This window comes from Naumovozyma castellii, chromosome 7 (assembly GCF_000237345.1).
Source record: "Naumovozyma castellii chromosome 7, complete genome".
Classification (NCBI taxonomy): domain Eukaryota; kingdom Fungi; phylum Ascomycota; class Saccharomycetes; order Saccharomycetales; family Saccharomycetaceae; genus Naumovozyma; species Naumovozyma castellii.
Window position 1 is genome coordinate 703,837 of NC_016497.1, and position 26,168 is coordinate 730,004.

The 26,168-nt window shown below is 38.2% G+C and overlaps 13 protein-coding genes and 3 non-coding genes across 16 annotated transcripts; 10 read left to right on the top strand and 6 right to left on the bottom strand.

Annotated features, from left to right (window-relative positions):
* Positions 1-5: 5 nt before the first annotated feature.
* Positions 6-1,991, bottom strand: ARK1 (serine/threonine protein kinase ARK1; the record flags this gene model as incomplete). Its single annotated transcript, XM_003677572.1, has 1 exon — positions 6-1,991. The coding sequence occupies one exon, from the start codon at positions 1,989-1,991 to the stop codon at positions 6-8; it is 1,986 nt and encodes a 661-aa protein (XP_003677620.1).
* A 306-nt stretch (positions 1,992-2,297) lies between these two features.
* On the bottom strand, positions 2,298-3,335 carry NCAS0G03820 (SDR family oxidoreductase; the record flags this gene model as incomplete). Its single annotated transcript, XM_003677573.1, has 1 exon — positions 2,298-3,335. The coding sequence occupies one exon, from the start codon at positions 3,333-3,335 to the stop codon at positions 2,298-2,300; it is 1,038 nt and encodes a 345-aa protein (XP_003677621.1).
* A 424-nt stretch (positions 3,336-3,759) lies between these two features.
* NCAS0G03830 (uncharacterized protein) lies at positions 3,760-4,521 on the bottom strand (the record flags this gene model as incomplete). Its single annotated transcript, XM_003677574.1, has 1 exon — positions 3,760-4,521. One exon carries the CDS (start codon positions 4,519-4,521, stop codon positions 3,760-3,762), a length of 762 nt encoding a protein of 253 aa, XP_003677622.1.
* A 2,313-nt stretch (positions 4,522-6,834) lies between these two features.
* NCAS0G03840 (uncharacterized protein) lies at positions 6,835-7,911 on the top strand (the record flags this gene model as incomplete). The annotated part of the gene is made up of 1 exon (XM_003677575.1): positions 6,835-7,911. One exon carries the CDS (start codon positions 6,835-6,837, stop codon positions 7,909-7,911), a length of 1,077 nt encoding a protein of 358 aa, XP_003677623.1.
* A 993-nt stretch (positions 7,912-8,904) lies between these two features.
* Positions 8,905-8,977, top strand: NCAS0Gtrna17K. Its single transcript has one exon. It is a non-coding gene; the product is annotated as a tRNA-Lys (tRNA).
* A 441-nt stretch (positions 8,978-9,418) lies between these two features.
* On the top strand, positions 9,419-10,174 carry NCAS0G03850 (protein N-lysine methyltransferase family protein; the record flags this gene model as incomplete). The annotated part of the gene is made up of 1 exon (XM_003677576.1): positions 9,419-10,174. The coding sequence occupies one exon, from the start codon at positions 9,419-9,421 to the stop codon at positions 10,172-10,174; it is 756 nt and encodes a 251-aa protein (XP_003677624.1).
* A 1,053-nt stretch (positions 10,175-11,227) lies between these two features.
* NCAS0G03860 (outer membrane protein assembly factor) lies at positions 11,228-12,613 on the bottom strand (the record flags this gene model as incomplete). The annotated part of the gene is made up of 1 exon (XM_003677577.1): positions 11,228-12,613. The coding sequence occupies one exon, from the start codon at positions 12,611-12,613 to the stop codon at positions 11,228-11,230; it is 1,386 nt and encodes a 461-aa protein (XP_003677625.1).
* Positions 12,614-13,785: 1,172 nt separating this feature from the next.
* On the top strand, positions 13,786-13,859 carry NCAS0Gtrna12I. Its single transcript has one exon. It is a non-coding gene; the product is annotated as a tRNA-Ile (tRNA).
* Positions 13,860-13,972: 113 nt separating this feature from the next.
* NCAS0G03870 (uncharacterized protein) lies at positions 13,973-15,142 on the top strand (the record flags this gene model as incomplete). Its single annotated transcript, XM_003677578.1, has 1 exon — positions 13,973-15,142. The coding sequence occupies one exon, from the start codon at positions 13,973-13,975 to the stop codon at positions 15,140-15,142; it is 1,170 nt and encodes a 389-aa protein (XP_003677626.1).
* Positions 15,143-15,368: 226 nt separating this feature from the next.
* BDP1 (transcription factor TFIIIB subunit BDP1) lies at positions 15,369-17,216 on the top strand (the record flags this gene model as incomplete). Its single annotated transcript, XM_003677579.1, has 1 exon — positions 15,369-17,216. One exon carries the CDS (start codon positions 15,369-15,371, stop codon positions 17,214-17,216), a length of 1,848 nt encoding a protein of 615 aa, XP_003677627.1.
* A 141-nt stretch (positions 17,217-17,357) lies between these two features.
* GPI15 (phosphatidylinositol N-acetylglucosaminyltransferase GPI15) lies at positions 17,358-17,885 on the top strand (the record flags this gene model as incomplete). The annotated part of the gene is made up of 1 exon (XM_003677580.1): positions 17,358-17,885. One exon carries the CDS (start codon positions 17,358-17,360, stop codon positions 17,883-17,885), a length of 528 nt encoding a protein of 175 aa, XP_003677628.1.
* A 56-nt stretch (positions 17,886-17,941) lies between these two features.
* SGA1 (glucan 1,4-alpha-glucosidase) lies at positions 17,942-19,654 on the bottom strand (the record flags this gene model as incomplete). The annotated part of the gene is made up of 1 exon (XM_003677581.1): positions 17,942-19,654. One exon carries the CDS (start codon positions 19,652-19,654, stop codon positions 17,942-17,944), a length of 1,713 nt encoding a protein of 570 aa, XP_003677629.1.
* Positions 19,655-20,145: 491 nt separating this feature from the next.
* NCE103 (carbonate dehydratase NCE103) lies at positions 20,146-20,850 on the top strand (the record flags this gene model as incomplete). The annotated part of the gene is made up of 1 exon (XM_003677582.1): positions 20,146-20,850. One exon carries the CDS (start codon positions 20,146-20,148, stop codon positions 20,848-20,850), a length of 705 nt encoding a protein of 234 aa, XP_003677630.1.
* A 268-nt stretch (positions 20,851-21,118) lies between these two features.
* Positions 21,119-23,224, top strand: NCAS0G03920 (uncharacterized protein; the record flags this gene model as incomplete). The annotated part of the gene is made up of 1 exon (XM_003677583.1): positions 21,119-23,224. The coding sequence occupies one exon, from the start codon at positions 21,119-21,121 to the stop codon at positions 23,222-23,224; it is 2,106 nt and encodes a 701-aa protein (XP_003677631.1).
* A 122-nt stretch (positions 23,225-23,346) lies between these two features.
* On the bottom strand, positions 23,347-23,419 carry NCAS0Gtrna10T. Its single transcript has one exon. It is a non-coding gene; the product is annotated as a tRNA-Thr (tRNA).
* Positions 23,420-23,575: 156 nt separating this feature from the next.
* On the top strand, positions 23,576-26,155 carry COG6 (Golgi transport complex subunit COG6; the record flags this gene model as incomplete). Its single annotated transcript, XM_003677584.1, has 1 exon — positions 23,576-26,155. One exon carries the CDS (start codon positions 23,576-23,578, stop codon positions 26,153-26,155), a length of 2,580 nt encoding a protein of 859 aa, XP_003677632.1.
* Between the last annotated feature and the right edge of the window lie 13 nt (positions 26,156-26,168).

The window sequence follows — 26,168 nt, forward strand, 5'->3', positions numbered from 1 at the left end:
GTTGACTATTTAATCTTTTGACTAGAAAGGAACGCTGGTTTTTTAGGTACTTTTGGCCTTAAATGCGCAGGTTTAGACGGCACTTTTGGTTTGGGTGTTTGGTCATTCTTATGGATAGAATCCCCATCAGGGATGGATTTCTTTTTGAATTGATTCTGAGAGGCATTTAGTTTCTCTAACATTTTTTGCTTTATTAATATTTTTGTTTCTTCATTAGACTTTGAATTGGATTTAACTGCAGGTTCTGCAAACGATATTTCCGATTTTGATGCAATTGGCTTTGTAGAATCTGGTTTTATTGTTGTCTCCATTACAGGTAAACTACGATGTTTCTTTGCTTTTTCCAAAGTGGCGTTATATACTTTGTTCTTTTTCTCCTTTTTAAATGTTGGTTCAGACTCTAACGAAGTTCTACTCCTACTTAACCCCTCCTTCGCCACTTGAATAACCTTCTTTATTCTTTCATCATTATCCTGAAGTTGGGATTTTAATGGAGTTCTAATTGGAGAATAAGCTTTGTTTCTTAAATCTACAGAATCATTTTCATCAGAAGAGGAAGATGAAGAGGAGGTCGAGAAAGAGGGTGACAACATTGGAACAGAATTAGGGTTCTTTTCATTTATTAGAGAAAAGCCTTCAGTGTTACTTGAAATTGCTTTGTTAAGCGTTTGCTTTGGGGTCTCTGTCTGAGTCTCTGAATCCACATAAGTAGTTGTTGATTTCAAATTAAAAGGAGATGACTTGTTTGTATTTTGTAGATTCGTGGGTATCGAAGATACGGGCAATGTTTGCGATTTTTGAACTGGCTGCATTGGAATAGTACGTGCCATATTTGTTGCCATAGTTGGCGGTATCATGCCAGTGTTATGTGTAGAGTTCACCTTCAGATTGATGGCATTCATCATTTGGATATCATTCATTGACACAGCATTAGGAGTGTTATAAACGAAATTATTATTTGGAACATATGGCTGCATATTTGGACTCGCCATCATTGCACCATTATTCTGTGGTTGCGTTTGCATGGCCATTTGGCCTTGGGTAACATTATTATTCATTAGATAAAAGTTTGGAATTGGACATTGAACGTTCTGCATACTCGAGACTTCTTCTAAAACTTGGTAAGAATTGGGTCTTTGTGAAGGTTGTTCCATCAACATATAAGTGATTAGTTTCTTAAGACGATCACTGTACTGAGGATAGTTTGGGAATTGGAACGTAGCATGTAAAATAGCAGCTTCACCATTTTTCTCAAATGGTGTTGTATAATAGCACAACTTATAAAGAAACACACCAAGAGCCCATATATCAGATTTTTCATCAATAGGCAATCCACGATACAAATCAATCATTTCTGGAGCTCTGTATTGAGCCGTTGTATTCTTCATTATATCATGCTGTACATATGAAACCTCTTGCGCGTTCGAAGGGGGTCGAATAATACCACAGACAGATCCAAAATCGCAAACCTTATACTCACCTTTACTGGTCAACAGTACATTTTCAATCTTAATATCCCGATGTAACAATGGAGGATGAAGTGCATGCATGGCAGCAATCCCTTGAGTCACCTGTGACATAATGTTCAGTATTTCATCTTCACGTAATCTTTCTTGCAGTCTAGTGTTCATAAAATCTATAAGTCCTCCCATGTCACAATATTCCATTAAAAGAAACACTTCATATGAACCTTCGTTAGGATTGAATTTAGCTGCATGAGAGTCAATATATGAAACGACATGAGCATTATTTCGAAGCAATTTCATAGTGTCTACTTCGGCTCTCAGAGTGTTTAAACTTGGTTTATCTGGTACAATCACCCTTTTCAGGCACGCAACATTGGTATTTGTGAATTTATCAGGAGGGGAGATCTGCACTGTGTAAATTTGAGCAAACCCACCACTGGTCAAATATTTTACTACTTGAACTTTATGTGATCCCACAGTCAGGAGGGTTCCTGGTTGGTATAAGGGTATTTGAGGTTGATTCATGTTTGTTAAAGGGTCGAATCAGATCAATATAGTTAAGGAATAATACTCTCTTTTCAATGAAAAAAGGTAAAATTAGAAATGTAGTTATGCTAATGTTCAGGGGTAGCAGTCTCGTAGGGCTCCCTTTAAGAGTTCATTCATTAATTCCAACTAAGCCAAAGAGGAGCAGTCATAGTCTCCAGAAGGCTATTGCAATCTATAACATTTTTGTTTATTGTCGAGGCGAAGGGTCCGTCGTGCCAGACGAAGGAATGTGTCATTAAATAAGACATATATTTCAATTATAAAGCATATATTTTTATATATCTAGTTCTTCTTGGCATCATCAATTTGTTTAAGGGAATCATGAAGAGTAGTCTCCAGGGGGATAAACTGGAAACCTAAGACCTTCTTAGTTTCATCGTTGTTGAACTTGAAGCTGTTCTTTAAGGCTTCATCTCTGGATCCTGGTTTACCCACCTGTACAATCTTTGCTAATTCTGGGAAATTCTTATGGATATAATCTAAAATGTCCTGGACAGTGTACATGTCACTTTCTAGGGCCAATCTTTTTCCAATACACTCATCTTTTTGAAAGGCAGCTAATTCAGCCTTAGCGACATCACGAACATCAATGAATGCTCCAGCAGAGAACATTGGAGGAGGTAATTTACCATTAATAATTGAATTAATGAATTCCATAGAACTTCTCAAATGACCTGACGAAAAGTCCATTTTCAATTGAGGACCAAACACAAAGGAGGGCAAGACAGCAGACATCTTCATTTTAACTTCATTTCCATGTTCTTTCATGAAATCCCAGGCTGCTTTTTCAGCAAAAGTCTTAGATCCAGCATATGCACTCATTGAATCTGTTTGACAACCTTCCCAAGTTGCATCATTCCAACTTTTTTCGGTAATAATTTTGTCCTTACTATCAGGAGCTAATGGGTTAATTTGAGCGGCAAGGGAGGAAGTGAGGACAAATCTTTCCACGGTCTGAGGTGCGAATTGCAAGATTGCATTAAGAATTGACTTGACACCATTGACAGCTGGAATCAAGATATCTTTCTCGACGTCATCCACTTGGAAAGTTACAGGGGATGCCGTATGTAAGACAATTTGGATATCCTTACCATGCTTCTTGAAGACTTCGTCGAATGCAGTCAAGCTGGCTAAATCTTTAACTATCTCAATCGATAAGTTAGCATTATGATCAAAGTCTGCTAGGACTTCTTGACCCTTTTCTTCTGATCTAACAGAACCAATGACTTTATAGTTTTGGTCCAACAGTAATTTAATAATATACTTGGCAATGAATCCGGTGGCACCAGAAACGAACACAGTTTTTTGAGTAGCAGCCATTGTATTTAGATTTTTGATTATTTTGGTAATTGAGGAGTACAATTGCCAAAAGCAAGAATAAAAGTTTGAATAGTATCAATCATGCTCTTTATATATGCCAATTTTTGCAACTTTTAACACACAATAAACATTCTTTCAAAGTACCCTAATTCTTCCACGGTTGCGGAGGTATTCCTGGCACAAGTTAACGCTGTGTTTTGGTCACCGGGATTTGTCAGCATGTTCCACGGAGATTTTTGTAGTATTAAATGGGAAAGTTTTGAGCTGGATACCATATACAGATTGAACAATGAATGAGTTTCCTTCCATTCAGCTGATCAACACTTGGAAAAAAGGTTAACTGGGTGTTAAAAGTTTATGTAGATATGTCGGTGAACGTACACTTATCACAATTCGACTCACTTCTGTAATCCAATATTCATGTCTATTTCTTCCAGAATTTTCTAGTGTGTAAATCAGGCAAATATAGTGCTGTCATCCTTTCCTCTTCTGCTTCTTCTTCGGCTCGTTCTTCTTCTTCATCTCCCTTTTCCAGTTTTAAGAAATAAAATGCCCTCCTGAGATTTAATTGGTTTCGGCGGCTAACACCAAACAGACTATTGTGAGACATCGCTGCTGAAAGAAATATCCCCTGCATAACACTGCCCACGACAGTGGCTGGTTGGGAAGCTTCTCTTCTCTCTAGCGTGTTCTTGAAGCTTTTATTGAATAAAGCATTTGGATCATCAATAATATTTTTCAGATCCATGGCTTTGTTCTTATGCCCCTTTGCAAAACATCTTAGCATTTCCATATGAGTCCCATGTTCCGGTATATCTTTTACTTCATGTAAAGGTATCGTATTCAACTCTATCATCATTATTGCCAATTGTTCGCAATATAGATAGAAATTCCACAGATCATACCCAAGTTTAATCATATGCTGGCGCAAACTTCTCAATTTAAATATATTTGAAGACCCTGTAAATTGCTTGTACTTTCCAATGATTATTTGGTAGCTACAGGACAGAGTAGTAGATTTATTCAGTGTATATTGGACCATTTTAGATATTAAAACTTCAAAAATTGTAGAATATTTTTGAGTGCTTCTTATTTTATCAATAATATCGCTTAATGTATTACTCTCTAGTTCACTCAGAACTAGTGTAATCCCATTTCCCATTACGAAGAAAACAGTAGTTTTCATCAACTGTTAGTCCCTAATTTTCAATAAGGAAACTACGATAGAAAGATCACTATATTGTCTAACAAGGTCTACTCCTTCAAACGACAACTCATTTAAGGTAACTTCATTTTTTGCAAGGAAAGAGGCTTACTTTCAATTTTTGCCCTCTAAAAAGAACGACAATTATTATCATTTAAAAGCCTGTAATATGGGCTCCTTACAGGGACCTAATAGGGGTCATACCATTATAAACCAAAATATCAAAGCAAAACTCTGTCATATTTTTCTCCAGCAGAATGATATTGTTGGAAACGAATATATTATAGATGGATAGGATTTGAATATCGAACTGCAAAAAGAATACATAGAAGATGATCGAAGATAAAAGAAAAATTATGACCAGAATAGGCTTATCCGGCAAGTCTGAATATCTTTGATATGCGAATAAAATATTTCTGCCTAAATCGAAAATTACATAAAGGGTACGAAATGTAAGAAAAGATGTTTTGGTTAAATATTAGGTTAGCTATAAAAATTATTCCCACTCACTTTCGGTGTCACTTGGTTCTGGAAGGTCTTTAGGGTACTCCAAAATTAAGTTGTTTTTATGTTTGAAAACATCCCAATAACTTTTGGGAATAACTGTTGAGAGGGATACCCATTTTATAATATTCCTTGCTAATGGAACTGCAGTTCTGACACCATCGCCAATTACCGCTGTTGTTGCAGTAAGAGCTGCTAACAGATCAGTGGCTTTTGCAATCTTGTTATCCAATGAAACATTGGAATCATTTAGTAAATTATTTAAAAACAGGGCATTAAGTTTTTTCCTATTAGAGTGGCTCCTTAATTCTCTTACCGGAAAGTATTTTTTCGACCAGTTTACATCTTCGAATTTTAGTACCTTCCTCATTACCTTTATCATTATTATTAACTGTTCGCTATCTACCTAGCGCAGTTTCTATCATTTCTTGCCTTAGCCTCCTTAAAAAAATAATATTGGAGCTTTTGGCCAAACGGCAGTATTTTTGAAGTGTCAGTATATACTTTTTGGATAAGTCAGAAGAATCACGAAGACAATTTTGTAATGCTTGTTTTGCCGGTATTTCAAAAATTTCGGAATATCGTCAGATTCTCCTCACTTTCGTTAAGAAATCAAAAAAAAAAAAATCATCCATGTAGGTCAGTACCAAGGTAATTTTAGCTCCAACAATTATAACCAAGGTGTTGTGTTTACTTGTGTCTCCGATTGTTTCATTTAGAGAAAATCTAAATAGTTTCCACTCTGAACATTCCTCTGTAGTAAGATATCCCAGAGGCCGGATATCATACAGTGGCGCAACCTCGGGAAATCCCGGACAAGTATTAATGTTCTCATTTTTCATTTCTTCTGTTGGATGTTCTAGTATGATTAACTTATGTGCCTTGGGTACTGTACAAATCAGAGGAAATTTCAATTAATTTCAGAAATCCATTCGTTTCAGGATCTTTGAATGTTTTGAATATATGTACTCCCGTGTACCCACACATTTAAGAAGTCAATCAATTGTCTTTTGTATAAGGAAATTTTGTGTCTGAAACAGTAGAAGCCAAATGATTGGCAGTCAATTGGTTTAGAATCGAAGATATAATTTTAATATTGTTTGGGATGGTACTTCTTAAGAAATAAAACAGGTAATAAAATGTAATTCGACGTCGAAACGATAGGTTTGTAACCAAAGAAGATTTGCTACTTAGTTTATGTAGCTCAGTTACCCCAAATTAAGGGCGCTTCTTAAAAAACTTAATTAGCCGCCGAGCTCACCTGGAAATATTAAACCAGTAAATACATTATAACAAGAGGAAATGAATCGAAGAAAACGTGTGTAAACAAAAAGGTTCTCCTGAAGCACAAACAACATTTGTACGCAAGCAATGTTGCCATGATTTTGGGCGGATATTTCGTGACTGTAATGTATATATATATACATTGATATGTTCTTATAGAAATAGTGGTGGTAAAATATAAAATACTTTTCTCATATCTCTTATGTCCTTTGATCTATTAGGTCCAACACCAGACAGTGGTATTGAGAAGTGACAAATTGCACACCCAGACTTTTCTAAGAAACTTCAGACAGGCACGTGCTATATTCTAGTCACATGATACAAAGGTCACCTCGCTTACATAAGTCCGTCAAAATACATTGTCATTGGTGACATAATGAACAATGATTATTCAAATACCAAAATGAGCATATCCCAACCATACATTGTTGGACTTTAACCGGAAAACTTTTACCCAAACAAACTCGAGATGTCTGACATTTATTTTGCCAAACCAAAGAGAAAGCTATGTACCCCAGAATGCACCTGTTCCAAATGGGAAAAATTAGACAACGTGAGGCATGTAGGTCTTTTAAAGAGGGATGGCGTTTTAACGATTGCTATAACTTTGTGGTTTCCAAAAACCAGGTTTTATGTGATATCTTCAAAGATATGTCTGTGTATAAAAGGTATGAGTTTCCTTGTCCAGATTGTTTCAGAATACAGAATAATTCCGAAAGAAGAAGTAATGAAAAAGATGTACCAGATTATAACGAAGTTTTGATTATTGTTGGCCCCTGGAATGAAAATACGTTGTACTTTGATACCAGTTTTGATGTACCTGATAAGGAAATGGAAACTATAGTCAATAAGAACGGCGGTTATGATACAATTAAGTCTATTATATCCAATGAAGCATCACCTAAGCGTTCATACCCCACCAAAACAAAAACTACACTTCGTTCAGACACACATAAATACACCAACTATAAAGCTGAGCCATTTTTTCAAGATTTTGACTATGAACTACCCCCTCTTGCCATAACAACAGGTGTTTTGCAAACGGCAAATTCAGTAATAACTGAGTTATGGTACAACTTTTATAAAAGATTAAAATCGGTCGAGGGACCGATTTTAATCTTAGAGATTACTGACAGCTCACATCTAAGAAGGTTAATTCTCAATACCAAGGCGGTGTTTACGAATGTTTTAGAACCATTCCCCATAGATACTTCATACAGAGATACTTTAGAAAGATTTCCAGAGTATAAATTTCCACGTGCAAATATATACCGGTTTCGGTCGTATCAAAGTTATGAAGTTGATGTAGATTATGGAATAATGGCTGCCTTCCAAAGACTTTACGAACTAGAGGTTGACAGTCACACAAGTGTATGGAACTGCCTCCCCTGTGATTCTTCATTATGTTTTTATTTTGAAACGGAAAGTGAAAGAGTTGATCCAGGTCTTTTCATCCTTGATTCCGCTCATACTCCCGAGGATGACCCCAATGCCCCCCCAAACCGCTGCCAAATTAGAATTTTCTACTTTGCTGAATTTATAAATTCAGCAAAATTTTCGAGTAACTGTATTTGTTTACCATGAGCACCCTCAAACTTTCGCCCAGCTAAAAGGGCTCTGAAGAAGACTCCACTTAACCTCTTTTGAAGAGAATTGAAATTTTTCTTCTCAGCTGGAGGTTACTCTGGTTGATATTACGCAGGTCAGATCTTTCAGATTTAATATGTAGCGTTTGCATAGTCTTCCTTTTAACATTTTTTATCAAAATGTCTTTCGACATAGGAGAAATCAAGTTATCGATTATTATTTAAAATTAATGGTGAATAAGATTAAACACGAAGAAGAGAAAACTGACTGGAAAATAGAAGAAAATTGACAACCAGTTTATGTAGTTCAATGGATCTGAATTCAGAGCTATACTATATTCAAACACATCTACAAAATGTAGTTAACTTGTCACAAGACAATAATTGTGACTAAATGAATGCCAAGATTAGAACTCCATATTGAATTATTGTCAATAAAAAAAACAAGTGTAGAGAAAAGCAGCTCACTCAATGACACCTTTAGATCGCTGAGAATATCCTATAAGTTTAATAATTTTTTCTGGAATTCAACTTCAATTCAATTCATCAAAACAAGTATCAACTCAATTAAGAACCGAACCAGTATGATGATGATGATGATGATGATGATGATGCCCTTAAATAAAGACTTACTGGATTCCTCGAAAGGTTTGAGATTATTTTCCATGTTTCCCTCATCTTAAAAACTGTAGATTAGAACTGTGGATCAAAATGTCTAATGCCGAGTTATATCAGGTCGCCTAGTCCATTAACTAACGTTGGTAAACCCTATAGTCCAAATGGTTTAATCCTCAGTTCTTAAACTAATTTATTTGTTGTATCTAATATAAAAAACAGCAACGAACGTTATTTTTTGGTATAGCATCTATATTATTTTGTTGGTATATTGTACTTTGTAAAACTTAATATTGCCGGAACTTAGTCAATACAGCATGAGGTTATCAGTCTGTAACATGGACGACACCTGAAACATACAAAATCCAATAAAATAGCCTTGTTGGCGCAATCGGTAGCGCGTATGACTCTTAATCATAAGGTTAGGGGTTCGAGCCCCCTACAGGGCTGTTTCTTTTTAACTTTTTCGCAACGCTACCATCATATCTCAAACACAGACACACCCAGTGTAGAAGTTACTTCTGAACAACCACAACCTGGTGTGTTCTTTTCAACTCTTTCTGTGGAAAGAAATAAAACTTCTGCTATGTGTGGGCCATTCGTGTCGCGTTTCTGCGTCAGCGTCAGTTTCTCACTACCCGAGAAAGAAAACTTTCTTGGAAAATAAATATCTCAAAATATACGAAGAATCGGTCATATGTCAACCGGATCTGGGACGATCTGAATTCCCTTTCTTGGCTGAAAACAGGGGAACTACCGAGACCAGTAAGTTTAGTTGATCTTGTCTTTGTGTTTGCACTTCGTTTGTTTTGATCTTGCGTATAGTACGTTTCTATATACTTTCAATCTTTTCGAGAAAAATAAAAGGACTAGCACTGTTTGGCACAGCAATGGACGGCATATTTGGTGATTTTGAAGGCTTGGTGGTACCGAGACCTGTAGAACATTTGGGGAACTCGGACCTTTCCTTTGGTGGGAAGTTGAGATCGCCGTTGAAGATCCACGAGGACGGTGGAGAGAGTGGGTGTGGTGGGAAGGTTTGGATCGCCGGTGAGCTGCTTTGTGACTTCATCCTGGAGAAGTCTGGCACTGAAGACCTACTGAACAAGTGGCCTCACGATGGAGAAAGACGTTTTAGAAACGTCCTGGAATTGGGGAGTGGGACAGGCCTCGTCGGACTGTGCGTGGGACTGCTAGAGAAGAATAGGTTCCATAAGAATATTGGCGTGCACATCACCGACATTGACCAGCTGGTGCCACTGATGCAAAGGAACATTGAGCTTAACGGTGTTTCCAAGGAAGTGGTTGCTGAGGGACTGTGGTGGGGTGAGCCCTTACTGGAGAGTTTTGCACCTTCCACAGTGGACAACCTGCCCAAGACCAATGTGGTAGATCTCATTCTTGCCGCCGATTGTGTCTACTTGGAGGACGCCTTCCCTCTTCTGGAAAGGACGTTGTTGGACCTGACAGAGTCAGAGACACCACCTGTCATCTTGATGTCGTATAGAAAGCGTCGAAAGGCCGACAAGCACTTCTTCAACAAGATCAAGAAGAACTTCGATGTTATCGAGGTGAAAGATTTTACCAAGTATGAGATGTACTTGAAGATGCGAACTCATCTGTTCCAGCTTGCCAGGAGATTTTAGTTGTATTACAAAATGAAGAATTAAGGGAGAGCAGGACAAAGTAGAGTGTAGGACGACTCCAACAGTTGGTAAACCTTCATATTCATTACTCATTTAATCTGTCACCAAAATAATATCTTTCACTTATTTTTATACTTATAAATGTTGATATTTTTTCACTCATGCAATACGAACTTGAAGCCTGCTTCAATGAATAACATGTAGTTAACTTTAGATCTATTTTAGTTATAGTTTTGTATCAGGTAAAGCACATAATATGCCTTCCCAGTAATGGTGGCCAAGTATGGCCGTCATGTGACTGAAGTCTTCAAAGACAACCTTGACGGCGGCAATCCTATTTAAAGAGCCTTACTGCTGTTAAATGCAATGAAAGTAAAAACCGTTACCCGGTGTTAATTTATGAAATTAAATCAACGTTTGACAGTTACTATTAACATCAAGCACTCTGATCCCATCTCTTGACGAACACAAATACAAACTTGTTCATTCACCAGGTCAAGTATATTTATATCAAAGAGTTTTCTTCTCTTGAAAAAACAGAAGAGTTTAGAACGAACCATTTACGGGTTTTAAAGAATTGAAATTTCAACAACGTATTAACACTAGAATGTCTGCTTTATTCAATTTCAGTTCCTTGTTACAAGTCATATTGCTGCTGATTTGTTCATGCACATACGTCCATACACAATGGCCATCCCTTTTGGATCGTTATAAGGACCACGAAGCATTGGGTGCATTCTGGAAAATGGCCCGTATTGGTGAGAGAGCAAGCCCCTACGTTAGTTTGGCTTGCATTATCATGGCTATAAATCAATTCAACAGTTGATGGACTCCTCTAGAAAGACAATAACGACATCCTTATCAAAATTCTTCAATAATTCAATTCACAAAAAACTATGAACCTAAGCTGGTTGGCTAAATTAAGTTATGCAGAAAATTTATGTAAGTTCCAATATCAATAGCTAAAGTTATAAGAAAATACATGCACTTGAAGTTTTATTCATATATAAGGATATTTACTTACCTAAGCCCCAGGGTATGACCTGAAAATTATTACAAGAATGAGAGACCCACCCCAAATTGAAGGCCCTTGCGGACATCATCTCCCGAATGCATCGTCAAGGGAACTGAGAAATTTAGCTCAAACCTAGCCATCGGGTGCCTCAAGATGATACCAACACCCGCAGAAGTAGAATGCTGCCTCGATAAAGCTGCAAGACAGTCAGTCAACGCCTGTCCGTTATGATCGATTAGGTTCCCCCCGTTAATAAACCCATGCAATCTGAAGTTCGAAGCCGACCACTTCTCGATGGGCAGGCGTGAAAATACGCTGACACCGTACGACACAAACGCATCACCACCGATGGAGTTCATGTGATCCTTGGGGCCCAGCCCCATAGATTGGAAACTTCGGATGTCGTTGGGTCCACCGCTCTGGAACTTGTCACTGATATGGACCGACTGACTGGATAAACTATGTATGTATCCGGTCTTGAAATTACAACTCATCGTAACAAAGTCATTGTCAAACCAACTCTTAAGATGAGATAATTCCAGCTGGTTCTTCCAGTACCTCCCTACCGACAGCTCATTAAACCACTTGAGGGACTGTCCTCGATTGGGCGCAATTTGGCTGTCTCTGGAATCCCAGATGATAGTGCTCCCCAGGGTCCTCTTGAAGTCGTCGCCTGTCTGGAATAATACGGAGTCTGACGCACTCAGAGAGGTATTAGTGCACGATCGTAGCATACTCTGAGTGAAAAATTCGTAGTTCCAGCGGCTATCGCTCTGGATGAATCCACTTCGTATGGCAAACTTGCCACCGACAACACCCAGCTCCAGCGGCAGATTCCTGGCAGGCTCGGTAACGTTCTTAAACAGGTCCAGGTTCATGTTCCAGAACGGGGTTAGCAGACTCGAGGCCTGGAACAAGTACGACGACTGGATCTTGGTGCCCTTCATGACATTGAAACGGAACAACTCTCCATTGCCCAGGGGATTCCTCAGCTGGAACTCCAGATAACCGTCACCCTCTCCATTGCCGACGTTGGTACCGGTCTTTGCCAGAAACTTGTTGATAGGTACTATCTGCAAGTGGGAGACCAGATTAAGGGCGGATCCTGTGACTTCGTTGTCTACTATCCCCAATGAGTCAAACCCCTGGCGAATATCTTTCACCAGCCCATTCTGGACCAATTTCCTATTCAGTGTTTCTGTTCGTCCGGACAACTCACGCAACGTCTTTGCCTTGAAGATCGTGGCATCCAGATGCGACTGCAGTGTCTGTGGATTTATGTCTTGGGCGCCTGTTATGTTTACCGATGCGATCTTGATGGGTATGTTCTCATTTTCTCGAAGGATTGTTTCGATGTGGTCCTGCTGCTGCTGTTGCAGTTGTAGTTGTTGCTGCTGAGCTGCTGTTTCCTCCAATTGACCCATATTGCTCTTTAGTTCCTTGTTTCTATCTATTGCAGTTTCGTTCTCTTATGTTCCTTCAAGACATCAACAATTTTCAGCGGCTCATCGAAATCTAAATCTATGGTTAACGATACACATACGACAGTAAAGAAATACATAACACACTTATATACTACCCACATCTATAATAGCATACATACATGATACTTTTGAAGAAAAAGTTTTCTAATAACAGAATACTGTCGATGTCCCATTAATAACTTTTATCGACGACGCTAGTTACAAGTGCTAAGATATGGGGATAGATTTTCAAAATATTTGTTAGCACCGCAAGACATTTTTGAAAAATGTTCAATTAATGTACCATATGCTCTTTTCTTTTTCAATGGTCAATGAGTTTAACTTGGTTGGATCTGAGGAGAATAAAATTTTCTTTACATGTTAAAAATATCTTTGGTGGTGTACCCAATATGGCAGTAATAGTAGCCGCTGAAAATCACTGTAAATCGATATAGTTATACAGACAACTGTTACTCATCTGAAAGGCATTTCAACCCATTAATGGAACCGGTTACCGTGGGAACACACTGTTCCAAGGTTTCGAAGGCTACAAGATTCTTGATTAATTGTAAAAGGTTGGCCTAAGTCTTGGAACGTACTTGTATTGATTGACAATAATATTACCCTACATAATTGGTAGGCAAGAGGTGATTTGCTTACAACATCTTCGACATGAAAAGAGAATAACATATTGTACAATATGTAAATAGGACACAAACATTTTACCCTTTTACTATATAGTACTAATTTATTACCTAGTCCTTATACTGTAATTTATGAAACCGAACGTTGTTTTCTTTAGATGTATCCATTTAGTGCTTTCCTATATCACAAGGCCAGTAGGCTTCCTCTTGGTTGTAAATAAGTTTATTGTTTTAAGTTATAATGAGATTAAAGTTCAGCTTTTTCAAAACGCCTCAAAAATCTTGAAAAGTATATAAATATATAAAATGAAAAAATATAAAACAGACGTATTAGGAATTAACTCTTTATATATTGGTCAATCTATACCCATTTTGAAATAGAAAATAAAATAATAACTTAAACTTCAAAGTGAGGGAGGATAGAAAAAATCAAAGTTTAATTATGTATTATCACTAGCCATATTTCTTGGGTTTTTTTCGATAAAAACAGATCTCTTGGCCCAGTTGGTTAAGGCACGGTGCTAATAACGCCGGGATCAGCGGTTCGATCCCGCTAGAGATCATTTTTTTACAACCTTCACAAACTTTTTTCAGTAGATTCAACTGATGACTTGAAAGGAATAACAAATAGAGGTACTCTAGCTCCCGCATTCCTATTGCGGCAGAAAAGGTACAGATGAGTAGCTCGTATTCACTCGTAAACTCCAGATCATTTGGTTCTAATAACTGGGCCTTGAAGTTACAACCGTTACAACACGGTAATAATGGTCTTCTAACAAGCTTAAGCAATGGTGAAGTCCATTACCTAGACCCATCCACCTTAACTACCATACAAAAATATAATATCTCAGAGACATCAATAAATGATTTGCAATTGATAAATCACAATCCAACATCCAGTCCTTTATTCACGACGGCCACCTCAAACTCAGTAAAGATCTTTGATATACATTCCACAAAGGAGGTTGCCACCATACATAGCCAGGGAAACGTTCCATTTCCATCGTTAGATTCTCGTCACGGTCTTCTTGCATGTGGGACGGAATTGAAAGGGGTAGATGCCGCAATCTACATATATGACATTAGAAAATGGGACCAACCAGTGAGATCATTAGTAGATTCACATCATGACGATGTGACGTGTTTGAAATGGCACCCCAATGATCCAAATATCTTACTGAGTGGATCCACCGATGGATATACAAATGTCTATGATTTATCAGAGGCTGAGGAAGAGGACTCGTTGCATCAAGTTATAAATTTCGCATCCATTCATTCCTGTGGATGGTTATCACCAAGAAGAATTTTCACTTTATCTCATATGGAAACTTTTGCCATCCATGAATTGAATGATAAATCTGATACATTGAAGGAGCCACAGCCCATCGATATGGGTGATGTGAGGGAGAAATGGGGGTGTGATTATGTGGTAGACGTGTATCCAGGTTTCATTGCCACGGGCAAGTCTCAAGAACGTCAAGGTGAACTAAAACTAATACCTTTACAAGATGAAACTATTGATTTGACAAATTCCATTGTTATTCCAGGTGCTCATGATGATGAAGTAATTAGAGATGTGTATATTCCAAGCCACGATTCAGTAATGATGTATACATGTGGTGAAGATGGGAATGTGAAGCTATGGAAGAATAATAATGGACCATTGAACGTTCCTGAACAGTTGTGGGATTACTCAAAGAGAGTTAACATGCTGGAAGACACATTATTAGCGCCTAGTGAAGTTGTCACTGCAGGGGAGGTAAAACAAAGTCAAGAGCCCGACACCAAAGAGAAAAAACATAAAAAGAAGAAGAGGGACCATAAACAACGTTATAAACCATATTAGAGACACTGTATACTAGCCTTAATATGTTTAGATATAGGATTGTAATTAATAATATATTTGAGATGGTCGGGTAATGCTGCTTCACGCGTTGTTTCCATTTGCCGTTTATTTGTTTTGATGATTTGATGAATGGAAGATATACTTATCATTTATGTAAGCTTGAAAGACAACTGCCTACAAGACACAAACGAACTACCATTAATAACAGCGAGCCCACTGACGGACAATGAGTAGTATTATTAACAAGAGTGGAACACGTTTTACACCCAAAATAAGACAGCGTCGTACTGTCACAACCACACCGACGGCTACTCCATCGCCCAGAGTTTTACCTATCGAGAAGGAACATGAAGAAGCAGAAGGAGAAGAAGAAGAAGAAGAAGAAGAAAGGGATAGACATAAGGATGGTGATTCAGTCGACAATGAAAATGTTGCTGATGATCTTAACGGACCTACACAAGTAGCAGCTACACAAGAAATTTCACCACTACAATCAAGTACACAGACCAATGCACCTCCAGGTTCTCCCAAATCAACTTCACGTTTATCAGTATCGCAATCAACTAAAAAATTTAGATCAGGGAGATTGGCATCGTTGAGTAAAGCGGGTAATGCTTCCATTTTCAAATCTAGTTTTAATGAGGATGCCAAAGCATCCACTGCTGGTGTTATTCAAGTGGGGAGAAGATTATCTACTATTGCTACTAGTAGTTCCGTATTGAAGAAAATAAAATTGAATGCTACCATTGCAGAAAACGATGCCACTTTACAAGCTCTGAAAAGACGTAGGATGTCAAGTAGGACTTCCATTTCAAAGAAGTCAGGCTCTGTACATCGAATTAGTATTCTCTCTAAGACTCAAGTTTCCAATGGTGAAACTTTATCTTCCAAACCATCATCTAAATCCCCGACTCCGACAGTTAATGGTGTAGCGACGGCGACTGCGATTAAGAAGGATAGTTCTGATGATCTTTTCCAAAAGACTGATGATTTATATGCCAATTATACTATTAAGAATGTAAAGGAAATTCCAAGAAATATTCAAGATGAAGATTCGGAACGATATTTGATAGATGAGGAACAATTTACTATTGCTGAGTTATGTAAGGCCAATTTACCCATTGGTAAGACATCAGATAATTTTGTTCGTGCCAAATTGGCCACTAAGGCTAAATTGGATAAGAGGAAACAAAAAAGGGAGATGAGGAAGCGTGCTCGTGAAGAATTTAGGTCTTTAAATTCTTTAACTAAAGAGGAAGAGGATGAAGAGAAAGAGAATCGTAAATTGGCAGCAGAGAAATTATTAAACACAGATGTTCCTGATTCTTATAGACCACATGCAGCCATTCAATTAAAATTAAGTGCGGATGGTACTTTAGCGGTGGACGAGGATTCCACAGTGGTAGATCGACATAAGAATGCCAGTTTAGAGAATGCTCATAAGCAAAAAGTGGATGAGAATCCATTTGAAAATTTGTACAATTCACACACGTATGGTAGAAATCGTTATACTGATCCTTGGACCATTGAAGAATTGATTAAATTTTATAAATCATTATCCATGTGGGGGACTGATTTTAATTTAATTGCACAATTGTTCCCCTATAGAACGAGGAGACAAGTGAAATCCAAATTTATTAGTGAAGAAAAGAAACATCCTGTGATGATTGAATTAGCTCTTCGATCTAAATTACCTCAAAATTTTGATCAATATTGTACTGATATTAGAAAGGATATTGGTACAGTGAATGATTTTAATGAAAAGATGGAAGAATTACAGAAGGAGCACGAGGAGAATTTGAAAGCCATCGAACGTGCGAAGGAGACAGCCAAGTTGGAGGATCAAACACAGTCGCAATCGCAAGTTAATGCTGATGGTGATGGTAGGGTCAAGAGGCGCGGTGTTGTCCATAATAATAAGAAGAAAGAGGTTGTGTTGGGGACGATTGATGATTTCAAGAAGATGCAGAAGAGGGAGAGTGGTGATGAGGATGAAAGTAGTGATGATGAGGAAGAGGAAGAAGAAGAGGAGGACGAGGAGGATGCTGAAAAGGACGAAAAACCTGAGAAATGAGTAAATATCATCTGTAAGTAAGTACAGTTCAAAAAACATTCGTATTATATTTTTCGCGTGGGCGGGCGCCTTGCGAGAGACATTTCAGCAAGTACATACATACAAACAAGAGGACGACAATACACGAAACACAGGGCAAGGATGCCACGCATAACGAAAAAGACACACTTCCATTACACGCTCATCACCGAGAAAAACAATGATTCATCATACTTGAAGTTCACCATCATACCGACGTCATACAATGTGCAATGGTACCTGAGTTGCCTGCTCATCGGTGTCGTGAACTTGATCTCATGGCATTACCTTAGAACACGCCTACTGTTTCAAGTGATTGTGGCTTGTGGCTCTTTGGGGTTTTGTAAGAGGCCGACAGTGGAGAGTGTTACTGTTTTCCAAGATTATGGAGTGCAAATTTCACATTTTAATGGGTATGTTGTTTTGCCGCGTCGATGGAATGAAAAATGGTTTAGTAAGATTGTATTTTACCCTAGGGATAAGATTGTGGATGTTATTATTAATGAGGGGTTTGAAGGGTCGAGTGTAGTTTTTTATTTGTGTTTGATTGTGAAAGGTGCTAGTAAATTGACGTTGTTATTTCCTCGGACCAAACCACGGTTAGTGGATCAAAAATTAATTTATCAAATGTTGAAGAGGGAGGGTGTATAAAAAAAAAAAAAGTATTTATTTATATTGCTAGTTATATGTATATATGTATATAAGGGTTAATATTTCATCAATTCGATTAATTTATTTCTTAAATGGTAACAATTCCAAAATGAACTATATGACCAAGTTAAATGTGTTGCACCTTGTAAGAACCCTGTGTATTTATTAAATTGTTCACTCATGTCACCGGTCTTGCTTACATGTTCTCTTAATTTATCCAAGAATGATTCACCGAGGTCAAAGATTAGTTTTAAAGTTTGTTTAAAGGCGGGTGAATCATAGGGTAAAATTAGTTGAATGTCATCATGTGGGTGTGATTGATGTAATTGTAATTCTTCATGTGCTATACCATCGAATACGATTGTCCAAAATTGTGAATTAAAATCATTCAATGGTATAATTAAATCTTTACGATTTGATTGTAAATTCCAAATTAATTTATATAATAATTCAGCTGCAGATGAGGTGGCCAAGAACCATGGATTACCCTCTGAGAGACCAATTCCATCATAAATATCTTCTGGGTAGCGTCCTAGGGCAACACCAATTTTCAAATTTGCTCTTTGGTGGTTAATCGGATAAATCATGCCCATGGATCTCATTAATCCATACAAAGTGTTCAATACACCTGAATCTGTGACATCGAAGGGCAGTGTGGAATTATTGTCTGTATTATGAGAATACAGGGATGCAAGTATAACTGCGATATCTAATCCTGATCTTTCATGGAAATTTGGAGTTTCCACTATATGATTTTTATTTGGGTCTATAAAGTTCCCCTGAGTGAGCATAAATTGTAACAAATCATCGAATGTCCTTTGTAATGATTGAACTAAACTGGGTTGTTCCACTGTTGTTTCCGTGTGCAAGGACAAGAAGTACAAAGCTTCATCTAATGCCTTCAATTGAACCAAAGCGGTAAAGAAATGGATACCATTAACCTCTTCCCAAAGGTCAAACCCGTCTTGTTTCCAATACAACATGACAAATTTCAAATCGTAATAAATAAATTTATCAAACAGTTCTTGTTCGTTTTGGAAGGGCAATTGCCCGTCTTCAATCTGGTTTAACAAATCCTCGAACGTCATATTATGTTGACGCAATTGTTTCAATAAATGGAAACTGGTCAATGCTCTTAACGCAGGTCCATCATTCTGTGGTCTGCCCCAATGTTCCATAAACGGGGTACTATTGACTTCCCATTTGGGTTCGCCCAACCCTTTCAAATCCTGATACTTGGTGCCGTTCCCTGAAGGATTATCCAATTGTTGCAAAGCGTACGAATTATTCAAGTATTTCAAGAGAGTGGACGCGATGGTGCCATTAACCTTCTCATCGCTCGAGAACAAGTTGAGTATCAATGGGTTCATGACCAACGCGGCATCCCTGGTCCATTGATAGAAATAATTTGGCTTAGAGCGCGAGGGCGACGCGATGACGGCGCCCTGTGACACGTTATAGCGTTGCGATAGATCGTTAATGTTGTCGTTTGCGATGTTTTGCAGTATTTTGTCCAGGGCGATGGATGCCTGGGCGTGACACCATTGCGTGAAGTTTTCATGCGGGATGGAGTAGGGGGAGGCCGGTCTCAGGTTGATCTTTATCTTTCTGTGGTCTCCGGTGCCGGCGTGGAAGTCGTGGATGGTTATGTTTTGCAGGGAGGGTTGTAGATCTTGTAGATCCTGCGAGAGGTAGTTGAACGGGTTGAAGTAAGTGGTGGAGAGTGTTCCGAGCAGGAATACCGAGAGGAGAGTGAGCGTGGAGGGCATTGCTGTGTTGTCTTGTCTTGTCTGGGTTCCCGAGAGTAGAGTAGAGCAGAACACACAAAGAAACGTTAAAAATGGGGGTTGAAGGACAGACAGCACTCGGAGTTTTCTTGAAAGGGAGGAAGAGCAAAAAGTGTGGGGTCACGTGGGGCACGTGACGCGCCGTGGGCTGTGTAAATCCCCTCCTATCACATCACGTGACGTGGCAGAAGGGGAAAAGGCGGACTTCAATCTCCGCTTTCCTTGGCCAGACACCGGTTTGAGCGGTTTACGTAAGCTGTTGACGTCAAGGTGATGGGAGGGTGATAAGAAGAGAATGATTCATCGCTGATGACGTCCCATTAACCACAAACGAAAGCAAAAGCGAAAGCAAAAGCAAAAGCGAGGCAAGAGGAGGCTGTCAGTCATATATAAGACAGGATGGATCGAGAGAGCATTGGGGATGTCGACGGCGTGTCGTCTTCCACGTCCAGTCACGCTCCAACCACCCGATAATGCCACACCTAGTATACGAAAACACCACCACTCTCATGAACAGGAAGAGCAACACGCCGTTCACTCTCAGCAAACAGTCCAAGCTGCCAGACCTACTGCAGGCCAACGAGGAATGGGTCCACTCCATCAACCAAACACACCCGACTCTGTTCCCGGAACACAACGCCCAGGGCCAGGAACCACACACGCTGTTCATCGGGTGCTCAGACTCTCGCTACAACGAGAACGTCCTTGGCGTAGTCCCCGGTGAGATATTCACCTGGAGATCCATCGCCAACTTGTGTCTCCCCGACGACTCCACCTTCTTGTCCACTTTGGAGTACGCAATCATATGCTTGAAAGTCAATAAACTGGTCATTTGCGGCCACACGGATTGCGGCGGTATAATGACTTGTCTGAGAGGCGGTAGAGAAGCGCTCAAGTCACAACAAAACTGTCATTCCCTGTATCAATATCTGGGCGACATTGACCAATTGTACTCCGAGCACGCAAACGAAATCGATCAACTGCCAGATGAAAGAACAAGGGGCAAATACTTGTGCATACAGAACCTCAAGAGACAATTCAACAGACTGGTACATAACGATATCGTGAGAAACGCCATCAAGAAGGGCCAATTGGAAGTCTACGGACTGTTGTACAACGTGGACACGGGACTCCTGGAGACGGTGGACACCTTGCCGCCAGTGACCAGCATAGAATGATACCCTTCTCCTTATAAATAAATAATTAAATAAAATACATAAACACACACATAAATACAAACAATCAACAATATATTCTTATTATACTCCCTCTTTCTTGTCTTGTCTTGTCTTGTCTTGGCGTGCGGCGTTCGCGCTGTCGTTTTTGCTCTTAGGGGACCTTTTGTCATCTCTTCGTCGAGTACATATAAAGTAAGACACTTTCTCGTCGTCGACACCCTCTCTTGCTCTTACTCTCTCTCTGCTCAAACCAGCATAGTAACTCACAATGGAACAATACCCAGTGTACTCTCTCAAACTAAGCGACGTCAAATTGACAGATCATCCGCTGGACGACTATCAGCGTCTGTACTTCTCCACTCTCGCCGCTGACCCTGCTGTCGCCACCGTCGAGGACAACATCATCGACTTGAACATCAGAAGGGTACAGTACAAGTCCAATATCGCACCTTCATTCGTCAATCCGGGCATTTTGTTTAACTCTAAGCATACACCTCCAAACCCTTCTCCCGGCGCAAACAACAACAATAATATCTTGCACTGCTTCGAGTACCAATTGCCTGACTTGTCCTACAACCCAAACCATCCACAGTTTAACGAGAATGAAAAGGGCTTCTCGCCAGCAGATATTCAAAACCATGCGCTCAAACACCAATTGCAACCACAACAAACATCAAACCAGATTTTATTCGGAAACATCATTTCCAATTCTAACTCTACTGCCACCGCCACCACCGCCACCTCGAAGAAACAACATCAGGATATCGACTCACTCACCAAAAATCAACAATTTAAATTGCAAAAAATTGGATACACTCTACATTCCAATGATAAACTAATAAACAAAAATAACTGTATCCTATGGTGTCACAATAACGGATACACTTTCTTAACGGGGATTTGGAGACTCTACCAAGATGTCATGCGAGGACTCATCAATTTACCAAGAAATAATTACAAGGGCAATGATCAATGGCAAAATGTGTGTCAATTAGAATTCGATTACATCTTGAATCATGCATTTTATGAATCTTTGCATTTGAACGATTTCCAAAATTCAAAACAGAGGAAAAATAGTAATACGGGCAAACCAGCAAAGAAAAGATCAAAATCACACCCAACTATTTACTCAAATGCAAATTTTAGAAACCCACATACTGAATTCGCTGAAAATTTTAACAAGAAGAGAAGACGTAGCACCACTATTATTAATGCGCAAACAACTAACGCGGCGTCAGCATCGGAAACAAATGAAACAAATCCATCTTCATACTCCGATTTACATTGGAATAATATGTCCCCGGATTTACAAAAATTTATCACAGAATCTTTCAAGAAGGATTTAATCATAAATAAACATTGTAATGAACAAGATTTGAAAGATTTAAACTTGTCTAATTTGATTCAAAGAATAAGAGGTGGATATATCAAGATTCAAGGAACTTGGCTACCATTGGAAATTGCAAGATTATTATCCTTACGCTTTTGTTTCCCGATTCGTTACTTCTTGGTCCCCATATTTGGACCAACTTTCCCACAACAATGTGAAGAATGGCATAAATTGATGCAAAATAACATTAATTTGTTGATCGAACACTCAAATTCAATACCAATCTCCGCACCACAACCACAACCACCAATATTCAACGATGATATCAACAAAAGGAAAAGACAACAATCAGTAAAGAGAAGAAAAACTACAAAGCAATCACCAGAACATGAACCATTGAAAGAATCACTTTCACCAACTTCCACATCCACATTAGAAACAATCGCTTCACCACCACATATTCAACAATTAAGACCACATTCATTATCATGGTCCGCCGCAGATTCAATGGCAAGAACTTATCAAAAGGGACCATTACCACCATTAAGTTCAGTAATTCAGGGACTTTCATCAGAGTCCCAACAACCACAGCCACAACAATCTTACTATTCTTATTCGTATTATGATCAAACTACAACTGATCAATCTACTTTACCAAGAAGATTGCCCGAATTACAAAACCCTGACCCTTCTGTGCAAACCTTGACAAAATTAACCTCTCTTTACAATACAGGTGGTCATCGCTATTCTTATCCAAATAATTACTACATTAGACAACAGCAGCAACAGCAACCATACCCACCACCACAAACACATTCACATCCACACCCGCAGTTACATCCTCAACAACCACAACCACATCTAACGCAAGAACACATCGATTATTACAACATGCAACTACATCATCAGCAACAACTCGATCAACAAAAGAGGTTTGCAGGAACTGTTAATTTCAGAATGAACAGTTTTGCAAAACAACCGCCACAACCACCACCATACAACAATAGTAATACGGGCACCAACGAACAGGAACCAAGATTTTAATTCAATTCAATTCAACTTAATTTAATTGCCCGCCGTTTTATATACTGTTATTGTACATTCCTTTTATGTAACGTTAAAGTACTTAATATAATTCTCTTTGAAAAAAATATAAAAAGAATAAATGCTTCCAACCAGATTTGAACTGATGATCTCCACATTACTAGTGTGGCGCCTTACCAACTTGGCCATAGAAGCTGTTTTTTATGGTTTTGTAAAGCAATGCTGATGTACCAATTAACCATTATTAGTCATCTGACTCTACTACATTTTAACATTGTCAGATACAACTTAAAGCATGCTTAAATGATGAATGACAAACATTCCTCAAGGTCATTGAGCTAACGCGAGCCAATGGATTTCATAGACTATCAGACATACGCTATCTCAACAGATACCCTACCGAACGCATCAAACAATGATACATTGCCGGAACCTGTCTCCAGATTAAACCTCTCCACGGCCACAGCCACAGCCATCCAACAACAACAACAACAACAACAAGCTACCGACCCAACTGCATCTTTCGAAATACCTCAATTGTTCCAGGATGATGTGAAGAAGAAGAAGCAGGCCACGGACCTGCATGGTAAGATGACTCAGTATGCCCAAAATTCCATTAAAAAATTGGATTCATTAACAACAGCAACAACAAAACTACCATCCTCGTCCTCCTCTTCGACGAATGAATCATCGTTACCTGTCCCCAATGACGCCTCTTCATCAATGGAACTAACTAATGCCATCCTCTCGAGAAAATTATCTTCCATTTTGAATGATTCACCTATCGCAAACAACAATACGTACCAATCCACCATTCAAATGCGGTCATGTTTGAAATCATTGGAATCAGGAATGAAACTGAAGAATCTACCCAATGAGGCCAAATTGGTAACGCCGGAATATGTCGGGACACTGGCGAGAAAGAGTTTGAGGAACGATCTGGAGAGTCAATTGTTGAAAGAACATGTGCTCGTATTGGAAGAATTTAGACCCATTGTGAGACGTATTAAAAGATTCACTTCTTCTGTGGACAAGATAGAATCTGTTGCGGGGACCATCCTGAACAAAAATGAAGGGAACGATCATGCAACGTCGAAAGTGTTTGATGAGGTGGATCAATTGAAAAATCAAATGGAATGGCTTAGATTGAAGAGACAATTGCTAATTAATTTGAAAGAGAAGTTTACATTGAATCAAGTGGAGGATGATTTGATTGTGAACAGTCCCATTAACGCTGATTTCTTTGTTGTTATTAATAAAGTGCTGAAAATTAAAGAGAATGCAACTTATTTATTGGCATTGGAGAATAATAACGCAGGTTCGTGTTTAATTACAGAGGTAAATTCAACTTTACAATTGATTAATAAAAAAATTTTCAATTTCTTGGTAGATTTCATTTACAATTTTGAAAATTCCACATCATCTTCCTTCTCCTTCAAGGCAACGAATATAAATGATAATGATGATAATTTGATTAATTTCCAAAAAAGTTTAGTGTTTTTATCTAATGATTTACCATATTTTGACGAATTTTTGAAAAGAGTGACAAGTATTAGATCCAAAAATGTTCTCGATGAATTTCTTTCTCAATTTGATACTGCATCGAAAAAACCAATAACTATGCTTGCACATGATCCAATACGTTATATTGGTGACGTCCTTGCCTCTGTACATTCCATTATAGCGAACGAGGCAGATTTCATTAAATTACTATTTAAATTTCAAGAAAATGAGGAACAAACAAAATTAAATAATATGGAACCCATTTCCATTGTACAATCAAATATGGAATTTTTGAATGGATTAGATGTGAAATTATTAAATGAAATTATTCAATCTGTATCCAACTCATGCAGAATTAGAGTAGAGCAAATTGTCCGATTTGAGGAAAATCCAATCATTAATTATCGAATTACACAATTATTAAATTTATACCAATTGATGTTTGTTAATAAAGGTATCAATTCCAATAGTTCATTAATTCTCAATTTGGAAAAATTACAGGATATTTCCAAAGATAAAATTATCGAATATTTTGAAAAGTTTATTGCCAATGTGAAGGAAAATTCATTATCAAAGGAAAACAATAATAATAATAAACCAAAGGATAGAAAGAAAAGTGTGGACACGGGAGAATTTGGTGATGACTTATTGCCACCGGAATGGTTATCTGATTATTTAAGAGAATTGGTTGGACTATTTGAAGAATATGAACAAAATAATGATTCCGATACCACTAACGAAGATCACGAGAATAAATTAATTAACGTTAGAAACATGAAAACCCTTGTAGATGTACCCATTTTTGAAGTCTTGCTGAAACAAATTTCAGAATCCTTCCCACTTGCTAGAAAAAGTGAAGATATAAAGATTTCCATGTTAACTGTACAAATCAATTGTTTTGATTTGATCAAATCAAGATTACAACCATTTGCCACAAATATTTTCAAAACAAGTACAAAGATTCATGAATCATGGCAAAAGATTAGCGATAACCTAGATCAATATGTGAAACAAATGGAGGAATTGCAAGAAAAATTATTATTTGAAAAGACCGGATTAAGTCTTTACCATAACTTGTTTAATATGATTTTCCCCATTGATTCCGTGCAAGATGAACTAGATTATGACATGTACATTTCTCTACTAGATAATGCATTGATGAATCTAGAGACGATTAATAATAATATCCATGAAAAATTAAATGAATATGTGCCACATGCATTAACAGACGTCCAAGCCAATTTATTATTTAAATTGACGTCACCTACCATTGCAGACAAAATATGTGAGAAATCCTTTGGAAATTTATCCAAATTCTATTCCATCTTTAGGGAAATACTCTTACATCTTTTCCCTGATTCTCAAGATGACATTTTAAAGATTTTGAATTTTTCCAATACTGAATTTAACACATTAGTGGGGATCTAAAGACAATGATTCG